Here is a 15584-nt window from a genome sequence, read left to right as displayed (position 1 = left end):
CAAACCCCGCCAGGCTCCTCTGTCCATGGGATTCTCCAGACAAAAATACTGGAGTGGGTAGCCATTTCCTTCTCCAGGGGATCTTCCCGACCCAGGGACCAACCCGGGTCTCCTGCATTGCAAGCAGATTCTTTACTGTCTGAGCCACTAGGGAAGCCAGGTACTGTTTTACTTTGAGCAAACTAAAGGAGAAGAAGGACAGGGGAGCCTGGAGTGCTGCAGTCCATGGGGTCCACAAAAAGTCAGACATGACTTAGCAACTGAATAATAACAACTACTACTTAATCATCTACTCCTGTAAGCATCACAGAAACCCCATGAAAAGGATATAATTATTATTCATCACAACTTTGGGATATGGAATTTGAAATTTGGAGGATTTAAGGAGAATGTCACACATGTCCTAGGTCACACAGTTAGTAAATGGTGTCAAGATTAAAAACCCAGAACCAATGCTCCCAACCAGCTCATTACTAACAACTCCACTCTAGCAGCTGACTCTAACAAGAGATACACGGAGGAGATCATTGTAAGTTTATTCACTGTCAAAACACTTCTTGAGAGCTTACTATTTTTTGAGAAATATACCTGGCACGAGGTACTCAATCCCAGATAATTTTTTTATGGAACTTACAGTCAGAGGAGGGGGTCAAGCAATATATAAGTAAGTAAGCAAACAACATAATTTCAGACAATAAATGACTTGAAAATAATAAACAGTAAAAGAAAATCAACCCTGAATATTCATTGGAAGGATTGATGCTGAAACTCCAATACTCTGGCCACCTGATGCAAAGAGCTGACTCATGGGAAAAGCCCTTGATGTTGCAAAAGGGTGAAGGCAAGAGGAGAAGAGGGCAGCAGAGGATGAGATGGCTGCATGGCATAACCGACTCAACACACATGAGTCTGAGCAAACTCTGGGAGAGAGTGAAGGACAAGGAAGCCTGGCATGCTTCGGTTCACGGGGCTGTAAAGAGTCAGACGTGACTGACCAACTGAACAACAAGGTGATGTAGCATGACGGGCTAGGTTAGGCTGGGGGCTGGGGGGGCCTCCCTAAAGGAGTAATGCTGAAGGAGGGCCTCAATCATATAGGGAAGGCAAACAACAAAAACCTTACGTAAAAGCATTCCAGACAGGGGTTAGGATAAACACAATATACCCAGGGTGAGTCAGCTTGCCGGTTTCTGAAACAACAAAGCAGACAGGAGGCCAATGTAGCTGAAGCTAACAGAGTGGGAGCAAAGTAGAGAGTGGTCAGAGATTACATCAAAGACTTGGAAGAGCCAACTATGCCAGCATCTGGATATGGCCACAAGAAGAAATCTAGATTTTACGCCCAGTGGGATAAGGAATACCTAACGGGTTTTAAGTAAGAGACTGATGTGATCTATATTTCTGAAATCACTCTCATTGCATCAAGAATGGGTTTCAGAGGGACTAAAGTGGAACACTGGAGGGTTTCAAGGAGGCCAGCACTCCTAGAGCCACACTGGGCATACACACGGTCATTAGTTGATACAGATCTGATGAAAGAATGAATGAATGCTGCAGGTCCAGTGAGAGACGATGACTGAGCAGACCAAAGGGGCACAGTGCTGCCTCTACAACCCAGGGGAGAGCCAGAACCCTAGTGGTGTTTCAAGAACCAACAAGCATTCTTTTAGTGAGCAGTGTTCAGGCTTTTTCAGGGGCTTCTTGTCCATTCAGGTCGTGGTTAAGGGCTTGGATTCTGGACTCAAAACTGCCCAGATAGGTCTTGCTTCTATCCTCTATCAGTAAATTATATACTTCCCTTCTCTGAGCATCATCACCATCCTACTCCTAGCATGTTGTCCTACTCCTCTACCCTTTTGGCCTTTTCAACACTCTGCCACTATAGTCTTCTTTCTCTAACTATGAAATGCCACTGGTATCCAAAAAAGACCCTAATAATGGTGAACAATCACTTCAATCAGGTAAGTTTGCAACATTCCTTTATACAACTGTTAACATCTGCAAAGAATTTAACTAAAGCAGCTCATTCTTACCCACACTGCCAGTTTAGCTTTAGTATTTGATCTTCTTTAACTTCAGAATTCTATGACAGCTGACTGACAAAAATGAGTCTGCCAATGCCTGAGATTTCTTGTCAGGGAATGTACAATGCTGAATTTACTCCAGTATAATACTAAATGACAAATTAGCTTTTGTGGTTTTAAGTTTCCACACTAACCAACCCTAGTCCCTTTCAGAACTACTAAATAGTCCAATTAAACTCTAAAATGTTACATCATTTTGTGCCATCAAAATACCTACTCTCAAAATAACATTCCCTCCTCACAAGCCAAGGACTTAAAAAAGAAAAATACTTTAGGGCTAAACAAAATACTTTCCTATCAGGGATCATAACAAGAAAAACACCCATTCATTGAGGTTGCAGTGGTCATCTACAAACAGTCATGGTGACCTAGCAGGCTCAGCCTCTGGTTTGTATAATTCTACCTTCTCTTCCCCTTTTTGCCATAAAACTTTAATTTTAGCCACCAAATATAATCACACCCTGGCCACTGACTAGCTCACATTAAACAGCACGGACTTTTTAATAATATATAAATACTGCCTCTAAAAGTAGAGTTGGAACAAAGATATATTTTACCTACTGCTAGAATCACATAATTTCTTCTATCAAATGCCTTAAGTTGCTACAAATACATGCTATGGTTAGGCACAGAATCTTAGGATACTGTTTTCCTTGCCTCTGACAGCTGAAACTATGTAGGCACCAAATAGACAGAAACGTAACAAATGTTTCTTTGAGTAAACTGCCAAGAAACAGCACAGAAAAGCCTCAAGCTGGGAACACAGTGATGGGTGCGGGAGCCCCAGCTTCATGCGGCTCACAGCCCACAGATCAGTGTAACTGTGCAACCAGGATCCATCAGTCAGTCACCCCAGGGAATTTCCCCAGAGCAGTGGATTCTGTGGAAACCTTCTATAACTGCCAAAAGCTATATATAATAGAAGGAAAGAAAAAAATACTAAGACGATGTCACGCCAATTACCAATAAGGCTTTCCCACTGTAAGAGTATCTGGGGGCAGCAGGAGTGGGAAGAGGACAAATAATAATTTAATTTCATTTTTCAAAACTGAATTTAAATACTGATTAATATATGCATACATTATTGAAAGACAGTGGGGCTAGGAGACAAGGAGAAAGACAGAGGACAGAAAACTTAAACATTTAAAACAGGAATACAGTCTGCAAACTGGACTGTAGAAAAGATATACTCAGTCTGTGCTTTTCATATAATTCTTCCTACACATCTTTTCTATATTATCTGCCAACATTTGTGATCCTCCATGCTTTCAGGATTAATGGCTACATTAAACAGGGGAAAAAATGTCAGAGATTTTCATTGTTAAAGAATACTACTGAATGCTTTAGAATTATGAATAATTAGGATTTTAAGGTCTCATTTAATTTGGGGAGTTTCTTTTAAATAACACCTTTATTTCTCAGTGGAAAAAGGTCACAAATATTAGCTGTGATATTAACACAGCCCAAGAAAGCTTGCTTAGAAACCTTCCTTTTGAAACCAATTTAAAAAAATAATTTTTTAAGTATCCAGAAGTAAGAATAAAGACATATTTTACAAAATTGCTTTTGCTATAAAGGTGTTTTCTCACTTATCTGTAACACTGAGAAATACTTGCTATTTTAAGGTTTCTGGCAAAGGCAAACTTAATATTATTTAACTGGAGACTGGGAAAACTGGCCATTGTCACCACATAAAAACAATTTTTCTTTCATATTCTGAATCCTCTTCTCTTGATGTGACTTTATATATTTTCATATGCATAATCAACCTGCTTTTTTCCTATTCCCTCTGAAATTAATCTCTATTACTTATCAACTATGGAATGCCCTCAAGTAAGTTTTTCCTTCACAGTATGTCAAGCTACTATAATACTGAACATATCATTTCAAAAGCAATGATCAGTGATGTCTGTCTCCAATAAAAGGTGCTCTGAAGTGCCTGAAATACCTGAGCACACTTCCTGAAAGAGGAGGCCTTCTGCTGCCCATCAGGACCATTTCCCATTAACCCTGAAAGATACAGACATTCAAGCAGCCCTTGCTTACAAACATCCAGCAACCCCACCTCCGCCCACCACCACAACAGTTAAGATGTGCCTGGAACTGAACCAAGCACTTTGTTTCAATCTTCTCACTTGCTCCTTACTGCATCCTAAAAGTAGGTATTACTGTTACGCCCATTTTAGAAATCAGGCAGCCATGGTTGGAAGAGGTTAAGCATATTGCTCAAAATTATATAAAGTCTTTAAATCAAACGTTCTCTTAACCAGATATTTAGAAGAATATGAAGGAAAGAAAGTAGGACAAGCAGGAAAATTGTGGGGGAAAAATGATCTCAGGCAACACTGGGCAGCCTAAAGAGAAGAAGAGAAAGCAAAAAGCCTCCACACCTCTCTTCCTATCCCTCCCTAACACACACATTTAATATACACACAGTTGTCACCTCGACAACTGTAACTCCACCAATTCAAAATCCATGCACACTGACATGGCAGCTCAGCACAGGGATGCAGCGTTGGGTCTACGGATCCCAACTGCCAGGGTCTGAACCCCTGCTCAACTACCTACTTACCACCGCGATAACTCTATTTAAATTACTACTCTCTGGGTTGGGGAGGGAGATGGGACGGAGGTTCAAAAGGCAGGGGATATATGTATACCTATGGCTGATTCATGTTGAGATTTGATAGAAAACAACAGAATTCTGTAAAGTCAATTATCCTTCAATAAAAAATATTAAAATAAATAAATGACTACTCTGCCTTGGTTTCTTCATCTGTAAAATGAAGAAATAACAGTATCTCCTTCCCAGTCTTGTCACAATGATAAATGTCCTAACACACTGTCAGGAAGCATAGGACAGCGCTGGTTACAGAGAAGGGATGCAGTGAGGGCAGCCTATTATTTATTTATACCTTATTTTACTGATACCTGGTGGCTCATACAGTCAAGAATCTATCTGCTTGGAATGCAAGAGACCCGGGTTCAATCCTTAGGTCGTGAAATTCCCCTGGAGAAGGAAATGGCAACCCACATCAGTATTCTTACCTGGAAAATTCCATGGACAGAGGAGCCTGGCAGGCTACAGACCATGGGGTTGCAAAGAGTCAGACATGACTGAGTGACTAACACTTACTGCGAATAATTCTGGAAGTTACAGGTAAGACATCTGAATGTGTAACGGTTCAACCAGATGACTGAGAGCAGAAAATACCAAGCCCTCAAATCTGATCTCCAGAAGCTGAGGTGGAAAAGCTGCCATGTGGAGGCCTGCGAGGTACGCAGGTAGATATAAGGCAACAAGCTGCCAGCATCAAGTTGGGGTAGGGACAGTGGCTTTGGGCTGATGGGTGAAGTAAGAAGGTCACATAAAAGGAATTGGGAGGATCCCAAGACAAACTCAGTTTCCTAACAATACCTAAGGTCAGGATTGTTCCCAAGGAGAAAAGAAAAAAACTCTTCTCCATAAGATTTCTTCAGACAAAAGATCATCACACAAGACAGTGGACAGGGGGACTAAGAGAGCATTAATAAAATACTACTGATTCAACTAGAATTCGATTCTTTTATTTTCTCATAATACGCACTCCTTCAGCTACTATGAACAGGTAAAACAGTAAGAACAAAGAATTCTCCTACCCTGGAGCACCCAGAGAAACCACACGCCTTAGTTGGTCTTGGTTCTCAATGTGCTGCCCCTGCCAGGGTCAACACAAATTAGCAGCCCAGGATTTCAGGAGCAATCAGCCTTGACCACATGTAATTTACTGTTTTGTTTTTGTTTAATTAAAAAACAGCAGAGTCATTTTATTTCCAGATAAATAGCAACACAGCAATGAAGGCAGTTCTCTGATTGGAAGCATGTTTTCATTACTTGGCCCCTCCCTGCAAACGTCTCTGACAGAGAATTGAGAGGGCAGGAGAGAGATGGGCAAATTCCACGTTTCTGGCCAGGATTCCTGAATGATAACAAACTTAAAATTATGCTAACCTGGTTAGTTTGGCTCAGCTGATCCCTTCCTATCCAGGATAAAAATCTGTCAGGGAGGAGAGTTTATCAGGGAGGCTGCCAGCCGCTGGTATCCTGTTCTCCCTCCCAGGTTGGCGTCTGGGACGTTCTGTGTCACTTCAGGCACAGCGCCGCTCACACCATGGCTTGGATCCGGACTGCACAACAACCTTTTGAGAGACGTCGGTCTTTGGAGCCTCTTTAGTCCCGGAGCTCGGATGGCAGGCAGCTCCGCGGCGGCGGACGGAAAGAACCTCTGGAATGGATGGACTCTTCCTGAGCAGTTTTGCTAATTTGCAGCAGCTGGACAGTGTTCCTCACTGATACCTGTCTGTCGGCCTAATCGTCACATCCTCTCTCTGCTCTTGAGCCTAGTGGGCCTCTAGGCAAGATGTCCCTGCCCATCAGGATGTACTGCCGGGCATTCAGCTATGATGATGCCCTCGAGGACCCTACGCCCATGACTCCTCCTCCATCGGACATGGGCAGCATCCCCTGGAAGCCAGTGATTCCAGAGCGCAAGTATCAGCACCTCGCCAAGGTGGAGGAGGGAGAGCCCGGCGTCTCCCCGCGAGCCCTGGCCCCGCTGTCGGCCAGCGACAGTGAGAAGGCCCCTGTGGTGAAGGCCAAAGCTACCCATGTCATCATGAGCTCTTTGATCACAAAACAGACCCAGGAGAGCATTCAGCGTTTTGAGCAACAGGCAGGGCTGCGAGATGCTGGCTACACCCCTCACAAGGGCCTCACCACTGAGGAGACCAAGTACCTTCGAGTGGCAGAAGCACTCCACAAACTAAAGCTCCAGAGTGGAGCAAGAGAGGAGAGGCAGCCAGCCTCCATGCAGTCCACCCCCAGCAGCAGTCCCCAGGCCTCTCCTAAGCAGAAGACCAGAGGCTGGTTCACTTCTGGTTCTTCCACAGCCTTATCTGGCCCCAGTCTTAGCACCATGGATTCTGGAAGCGGGGATAAAGACAGAAGCTCAACCGATAAATGGAGCCTCTTTGGACCAAGATCACTCCAGAAGTCTGAGTCAGGAGGCTTTGCCATCCAGGCCTACCAAGGAGCTCAGAAGCCTTCTCCAATGGAAGTGATGCGCGCACAAGCCGCCCGGAGCAGGGAGGAGCCAGCAGCGTCCAAGCCGCCCAAGATGGACATCCCGGTGACGGAAGGGACGAGACAGCTGCCGCGGGCCCACAGCCTCAAGCCCCGCGACCTGAATGTTCTCACACCCACTGGCTTCTAGAGCTTTCTGTCCCAGGGACGCTGCATCGAGGGTGTCAAGCCCAGCTCCCTTTACCGTGGCTCTGACATAGGAAAAGTTTTGTCTTTGTGAAAATCAAACTGAGGCTAGGTGGAGACATAATTGGTTTTTGCGAAACATTAGTGCAAAGCTTGTCCTTGTGTGGAAAAGCCATTTTTGTATTGCTCTAGCTTTAGACTAAACTTGAGCAGTGATGTATGGGGACGTCCCTAGAACTTGGGCCACCGCTTACTAGGTGACTGTCTTCGATGTTCCAGAACCAAGGCTTCAGGATTCCTTCAGCACTGTCCAGGTGCGCATGGACAGAACACGGCGTAGGGACATCCGCGGACTAGTGCAGGCGGCTTCGGCCCTCGCGGCCGTGCTGGCGCTGGGTGCTCCGGTCTGCTGTTAGGGAACCCTAGACCCGCTGGAGATGTGGGTGCAGCTAGGAGCCAGCCCGGGAGGGACCCCCCGTTTGTGCTGGCAGCAGCCTCCTGGAGTTCTGGGGGACCTCACGGGCCCCTGAGTCCCGCAGCCAGCCCTTCCTCTGGGACCTCTGGCGCCCGTGCTGCGGGAGGGGTGCTTCTCTTCTGCATGTCACAGCACAAACACTAGTCTTAACATATCCTTTGTTGCACTTTACAGTGAGATTAATTTAACTTCCATTTGGTTGAAAACTTCCTAAGGAGAAAATTCAGTCTACTGGCTTGCTATAGATAAATGGATGTTAAACTTTAAAATAAGAGGTGGCAACTGCAGTTTGGATATAGTCTTGAGGTTCACATGAAACTAGTGTTACTCTATTTTTATTTTCTTGTTCAGGCTAGGGCTTGAAAATTTTTTTCCTGGGAGGTAGAAGAATTAAAAAATTTCTGTATGCAATCATTTTCCCCTCAAATGAGCCTCATACCTTTGTAAACATGTACCTCACTGAGGAAAGGAACTGGGGAAGCCACTTTTTCATTTCTCTTCACCGTGTACATGTACAACCATTGTCTTGAACACTGTCTCCCATTCCTGCTGTCTTTTGCTTTGGACGTTATTGTGTCTACTCAAGGAGCCGAGCTGACCTTCCCCCAGAGGCACCCTGGAGTCTCAAATGATCAGAATTAATTTATTTGTGTCTTCTGTTACGCTTGTATCTCTTACTTGTTTTGACAATAAAAATCCTTACTACTTTCTCAAAAAAAAAAAAAAAAAATCTGTCAGGCAAAAGAACATGTACAATATGTATGGTTTTATTCTAAGATCCTACTGTGCTTATTCCTGTAGCAATTAGCAAGCTGAACACAGTCCTCATGATAACTCCATAGATCAAGTCAGAGAAGGTCTGACTAAATCTTTAGCTGAGGGTCCCTTTCACTGAAAAAATAAAAAAGTAACTATATGATCAGTATCACCATCGAGTGATGCACAAAGCACTAACGATGTAAAATAAAAGGCAAAGCCGGAAAAAAGAAAACTTGATTCCCAGAAGGCATAACAGAATTTCCCCTATTCAACTGTAGCGTAAGAACACTCCCCAAATAACTTTTCTTTAATCATTGCAAAAAAAGTAAAAAAGACAAAATCAAAATAAATAATACAGTAATAGCCAAAAATTACAGAGCTCTCTGGAGTAACTCAAGTAATCCTCACAACAGCCTGAGGAAGGGCCAGCATTATTATCTGCATTTTACAGACAACAAAAAGAAACAGAGGCCGAATAATGTGCCTATGGGTCACACAGCTGGTAAGTGCTAGAGACAGCAGTTGACTCCAGACAGCCTGCCTCCTAAGTGTGCTCTTATGCATGACCATTGTGTCATTTTTCCAAAAAAAAAAAAAAAAGTTCCTGGCTATCACCGAAAAGATTATCATGTGGTGCTGAATTCTGACTTTGTCTTGTGTTTCTTATCCTACTACCTAAGAGAAGCATTTCCTTACCAGTTTTATATTCTTGAACTAAATCTTTTAGCTTAGGAACATTCTCATTTTTAAAACAAAAAGGAAAGCAACACCATCAGTATCATTCTCCAGTAGTATAAGATGTGGAAGGTATTAAAGCACACAATCCCTATGACCCTGTTTAGAGAAGAGTCTTCAAAATAATAGACAACTGCAAAGTGGTAATTCAGATTTCAAGGTAACCTAACACATATTTTATCTCATCGAGGGACATATTTAAAAGTAAAAACACTGATTATTGATGGATAATGTGACTAGCCTTTAGTCATGAGGGTGTAAGTAAACCAAGGTTTCTTGAAATCTAGCCAGTCCCCTTTCCTAAGCTACAGTCAAGGTTTTAATTAATAAATCCATTTCCTTTGTAGGAAATTGATGTGATCAAAAGAAATAAAGGAAAACAAATGAAATTTACTAGAGATAGTTTATCTTGAAAAGCATTTAAAGCACCAAACTTTAAACCAAGTCACAATACTTAAATTTCGCTTTCAGAGCTATTACTTAAAAAAATTTTTTTCAAAAAGTCCAATCAAAGTCCAATTTAAAGAAACTTCTGATGAGAAATTATTAAACTGTGTATATACTAGTAAAAATAATAAGAATAACCTGTCCTGAGCTACTAGAAAGAGATGCATAACATGCTATTTTAATAGGCCTAAATGAGGAAGGATCAATATTATTTTAATTTTTAAAGGTCTGTTTATGAAATGCAATCATCCTTCATTAAAAATGCAAGCTGTGCTTCAGCAAGAGGTTAGCGTGAATGATTCATAGAGATCTCTCTCTCTCTAGCATAATCTTCCTCTCCTGGGACTTTCCTTTGGACGCTTTATCAAACCACTCAAGCTATTATTAAAAATGCTTCCCCTAGATAAGAGAGAAAAAAACACGTGCCCATTCCCAGTCCCCACTGCCTCTTCCATCTGAGTGATTTATATTTTTTCCAGTCAAAAGTAAAATTAATTCTTCATCCTCCACATGTTTTTGTAACCATTTCTTTTCACAAAGCATTTAAGATTATTTTATAGTATTCAAAACACAGAATTTCCTATTTTTAAAAGTTAGAGGCTTTCATTCACTTACCTACATTTCAGGGTGAATGTTGGTATTTCACTGAGATTAAAGGAAATTTACCTTTTTTTTGATGGATTTTTAAAAGATTTTAAAATGTTAACTACTCATCAAAGTCAAGGCATTCCAAATCTAAATTCAATTCTCTTCTATTTAAAAATGCTAATGAAAATGGCTATTTCAATGCAGCAGCATCTGGCTCATTACAACATTCAGTTTTAACTAATAAATCCTTAATTATTAAACTCTGGTGTTCAATTTCTTTCACAGGGATCAGCCAAACACACATTGCTACAATTATAAATACCTGGGATAAATTAGTTACAACAACACATCATAGAAAAGCCTTCTTCTTGCTTCTCCGGCTGTTAAATATGACCCCAAGTATGTCATAAGGAACATATATTTGAGACAGCACCATTAAACATTTGGGCTCTGTCGTGCGTAGGCGCTGCATTTATTGGCTAGCAAATATTTAACTCTGCTGGGTACTCAACATTAATGCATAGAGCAATTTGTCTGCTTGTGCAAACGGACAGGTTTTTTCCAAGTGCCTTTTCAGATAAACGTGTCAAAACTGAATGTAATCGTATGCCCTCATTCTGGCTTTACAAAGCTGACTCTGCCTCCCCCTAGCTTGATGTTTTTATTAAGGTGCCCCTGGATACAGACAAGCAAGGTATTATTGCATATCATGATGTCTAGTAAAGGCTGAAATTCCTGAGAGAATATGTTTGGTTTTAAGCTTTAATGTATGTTAGGAAGTTTATCATTTTTCTCTCCCACTCCTAATTCTTTTCTGTTTTGGCTCTTTTTTTTCCTCCCTTTTTTAATCAGCAACATCGACAGGACTGACTGAATATTTTACAATGGAGTCGCAGAGTACGTGTGTTCAATCGTTTGGCTTCCCAGAAGATTCATTACAGTTACATTAGAAAGTCAAATCAGGCAATTCTGCAGTCTGGTGAAAGCTAGCATATGAAAGGAGGTTAATACAAAAGAATTTCATTTTAAATAGAGGACATTTAGGACCTTAAAAAGCAACATTATGATAAAATTTCCAAGATATTTGTTCTGGCCTTAGCACAGGCTTTACAGGTCTAATTTCAGAGACGTCTAAATGCTTTTCTAGGAAAGAGTGAGCGCGTGAATGGGAGGAAATTGTTTGATCTGCAGGGTCTGCCATTTGAATGATCGTCACACGGAGAACACCACAAATATATGGTTTACCCTCACTCTTGGGAAGAGAATCCATGTGTTCTCTGATTACGCTGATGAAGTAGGAATCAAGTAAAAGTCAAGGTGTATTCATTTAAATCCTTATAAAGGTTATGAGTGATTTTTAATACACATCTTTCTGAGTGTAAATAAAACTAGGGGTTTTCAGGTCTCAATATGTATTTATATGACAAAATCTATAAGTTGATTTTTTTTCCATGATTAGTAGCAGGTACAGAAAAATCTCAGACATACATGTGTTTAACTGTTACTTGTGTATAAATGACTTCTCTCTCACTAGACTTCAGACCTCCATAAACTCCTAACTAACCTTATTTATTTGTTTCCAGTGGTTTATGGATAAGCAAAAATTAAAAATGACTACCTATTGGAATGAAAAGAGAAACACAAGCTCCTTGATTCAATATAGCAGATTTACAGAATACAAATTTCAAATACAAAGACTCACCTTTTGTAAGAGCTATTCGGAAGCCTAAATATCAAGGCAAGAGGGGAAGAGTGGCTAGCAGAGGTGACAGCCAGGAACGGCACTGTCTTCAGCGATACCTTTGGCAGCAGTACAGATGGACTTCAGAGGCCACTGGCTATGCTTAATTTAATATGAAGCTAAATACAGTCAAAACATCTGGTGCACTATTGATGGTTATCATGATAAATTAAATCTGACATCACACACAAACCCATTCAAACATTCTATTCAAATCCTTTTTAAAGCTAACATACACTTAGATGTGTTCTTCATCTCCTCTAATAGTCTTTTATTTTAGAAAAGGCAGGTTTTGTGGGGTCTAATGTTTACATAATTGCAGGGACTTCTTTAAGGAAAAAGACTACAAAATGTGGTATATAAAATGCCTAGGGGCTCATGCAAGTGAGGGTCCCTTTGGTGTAAGCTTCATTAGCTCCATGGACAATCCACCACTGGGGAGGGTTGAAAAGCAGTGTAAGGCAAAAACAAAATGGTACATACCAAGTGGCAAATGAAATTGGTAGGAAGAATTTAAAAATCTAAAAGGCAGACCCTTTAACTGACAACCTGTAAAGGAGCAAAAAAATAAAAGACTTTCTAAGCAGGCACATCAGCAAAAATAAACTGCCTTCATAGAATGGATTTATCACATATTCATAAAATGCAGAACCCCCCAAGTCTGCGGCAGACCACTGGAACAAAAGTACTATATTATAAAGGAGAAAGTAAATAAAAGAACTTACCATTTTATAATAGCTATAGGACAAGGAACAAGTATTTTTATGAGCAACCATTTCATAAAACAGAATTAGATCATCTCTAACAATTTGCTGTTTTAAAAGGCAGAAAACCACTTGTAACTGAAATAACTACTGCCTAAACGGCTCTATTCCAATTCTTGCATTTTTTATTGCGCTGTTGTGAATGATCCCATGAAAAGAACTCTTAATCCCACTGCTACAGAAAATCAGCCCCACTCACCTACACTCTTTTAAACAAAAAAGACCTAAACCCCAAGTCTGAATTTGAAGGGAGGATAGCATTTTATATAATAAATTCAGTACAATCAAAATGAGAACTATATTTCTGTTTAACTTTTCTCATCTTGACTCAAGAGCTATGGGGGGAAAAGTTATTAAAATTAACACATCAAACTATCATAATTCTGTCCTTTTTATTACTGGTAATATTCTCTCTAAAATATTAGTCTGCTTTGCTGAACTAGTGTATCTTTTTGAAAGTTCTCTTTGACGATCAGTATCACTTTATCACTAGGAAAAAAATGTGCAATTTATATTAATTTGGCACTGAAAATAATCTCTTTAGTTTTAGTGGGTTTGAAATTTTGAAAATTCCCTCAATAGAAAGTCACTTACTTTTCTTCACTGCTTTCAGTGATGAAATAATGAAGCTACTTGCCAGTCAATATAAAACACACATACAAAAATAAAATGCCAAGAAATGGCAAGTGTCACAAGGTAAATATTTTCCTACTGCTATTAAATAAAATTTATTTCTAATAACTACTATTCTGTATAATCTTTCTATAGATTAGCAAGTTACTGCTCCATTTTTTTCTTCACTAAATAATTTTTTCTAAAATTAACACTGAAGAAATACCACTGGAAATTCTCACCCTCTGCCCATAACTAAGTGAAAGGCTGCCAAAATCAAACTCTCTTTAGCATCACCAATCTAACACTTAATGTGATGCTCTACCAAAAGGGACCAACAGTTCACAGATTTCCCATAATCTTATCAGAAGAGCACATATAAAACAATGAGAAGAAAACAGGATAAGCTCATTGTCCCTGTCTGTGTTCTTAATTCTCCCCTACTGATCAAACACTGGATTAAGAGAACTAGTAGAAAATACTGCTAGCTGTTTAGCTGGACTTCAGCTCTCTTTTTTTCCACTCCCACGTAGAACTTCAACCAAAATACACTCTATAAAGACGCTGAATATTTAATACCATATAAAACACAAAATGGGTTATTCTCTCAACAGAAGGTACAATCTAAGAAGATATTTAGTGCAGTTTATCAAAGAAAACAAGTATTTATATCACTGAAAAGTTATAATTTTTCCTGAGAAAAACTAAAATTTAATATATTACTGTTAATTATTGCCTCTTCCTGACACATTAATTTAAATGCAGTTTTTTTTAGGGTTTCCCAGGTAGCGCTAGTAGTAAAGAACCTGCCTGCCTATGCAGGAGCATGAGAGATAAAGGTTCAGTCCCTGGGTCAGGACGACCCCCTGGAGGCTTTTTTATAAGAGGAAAATTATTAGATCAGGCTCCGCATCTCAGGACTGACTCGATGGAATATGGAAAGGAAACGTTATCCTTTCAATAGGCAAGGAGGAAAAACATATTCAACAAAGAGAAAGAAAAGACTAAAAGCACACAGCTAAAACCAGGGTACCTCAGGCCTTTGTTGGTATAGGCTCAAATTAGAGCTTTTTTTTTTTTTTTTTAAAGGAATGAAAAGACTTTTGCAGTTAAATTTTTTCAAATCAAATCATGAGTCAGCTAGGTAAAGCTCTGTGGTCCCCATTCTCCACCTTCCCTTTCCCTTATCTCTGCCACCTTCAGATCAAAGAGCAACTGCCAGCCCCAGCCCCAGGGCAGGCAGGCAGTAGCCACTGCCACCGAGCAGAGAGCACAAAGGTTTCATCTGGCCTCTGTCTGTGCAGAGCGACAGCCACGCATCACTGCTGTCTATATGATCCTACCCTCGAGTCACCTGTAAAAGCATGAAGAGAAACAAAGCATGCACAAAAATTATGGGATACTGATTCCAAGGTAGAATTTTTTTTTAAACTTTGTGTTTTTTTAAAAAAACTACACTCATCCATGTATTCAGTCCTTCAATCAGCCATGTGTCAGGCATAATCCCCACTGACTACTGGGAAAGGAAGTGAAGATAAACAGTCACAACATGATGGGTGGAGTGCTAATAAAAGGGGTCAGGAAAGGCTTCCTGAAGGAAATGACATCTAAACTGAAGCCTGAAAAGTTAAATAACTAAGAGCTGAAAAGGCAAGGAAGAAGGGAAGAACATTTGCCACCAGAGAAAAAGCTTTACCCAGGTAATTAATACATCCACGTTTGTATTTTTAAAAGCTCAAAAGGCTCCCAAGAAGATAGGAAAGAGCTAGTAAGTACAAGAAAAGATGCTAAACACCATTAGGGAAACACATACCAAAACTAAGATCAGTTCACACCCTCCAGAACGGTTACAATCCAAAAAAAAAAAGAATACAGGACTTTCCTGGTGGTAAAATGGATAAGAATTCGCCTGCCAATGCAGGAGGCAAGGGTTTGATCCCTGGTCCAGGAAGACCCCACATGCAGAGAAGGAACTAAGCTCCTGCGTCACAATTACCGAGCCTGTGCTCTAGAGCCTGGTAGCCACAAAAGGAGAAGCCACTGCTAAGAAATGAAGAGTGGCCCCCGCTCACTGCAACGAGAGAAATCTCACACAAACCAAAAAAGACCCACTGCAGCCCCTCAAAAATTT

General features: G+C 40.6%; 2 protein-coding genes across 4 annotated transcripts in view; one reads left to right on the top strand and one right to left on the bottom strand.

The window, feature by feature from the left end:
- The window catches only part of RERE (arginine-glutamic acid dipeptide repeats), a 408498-nt gene that overhangs the window by 345196 nt on the left and 47718 nt on the right, over positions 1 to 15584 (bottom strand). The gene's annotated exons all lie outside the window — the stretch shown is intronic.
- On the top strand, positions 6344 to 7336 carry LOC133069626 (putative monooxygenase p33MONOX). The gene has a single exon (XM_061161232.1). It carries the CDS (start codon positions 6485 to 6487, stop codon positions 7334 to 7336), a length of 852 nt encoding a protein of 283 aa, XP_061017215.1. The 5' UTR covers positions 6344 to 6484.

The sequence above is a fragment of the Dama dama genome, chromosome 14 (genome assembly GCF_033118175.1).
Source record: "Dama dama isolate Ldn47 chromosome 14, ASM3311817v1, whole genome shotgun sequence".
Lineage (NCBI taxonomy): Eukaryota > Metazoa > Chordata > Mammalia > Artiodactyla > Cervidae > Dama > Dama dama.
Note: the sequence above shows the minus strand (reverse complement) of the source record. Positions and strands in the feature narration are given on the sequence as shown.

Excerpts from the sequence above, each read along its gene's own strand:
- LOC133069626 (XM_061161232.1), top strand. The coding sequence starts at position 6,485 with ATGTCCCTGCCCATCAGGATGTACTGCCGGGCATTCAGCTATGATGAT.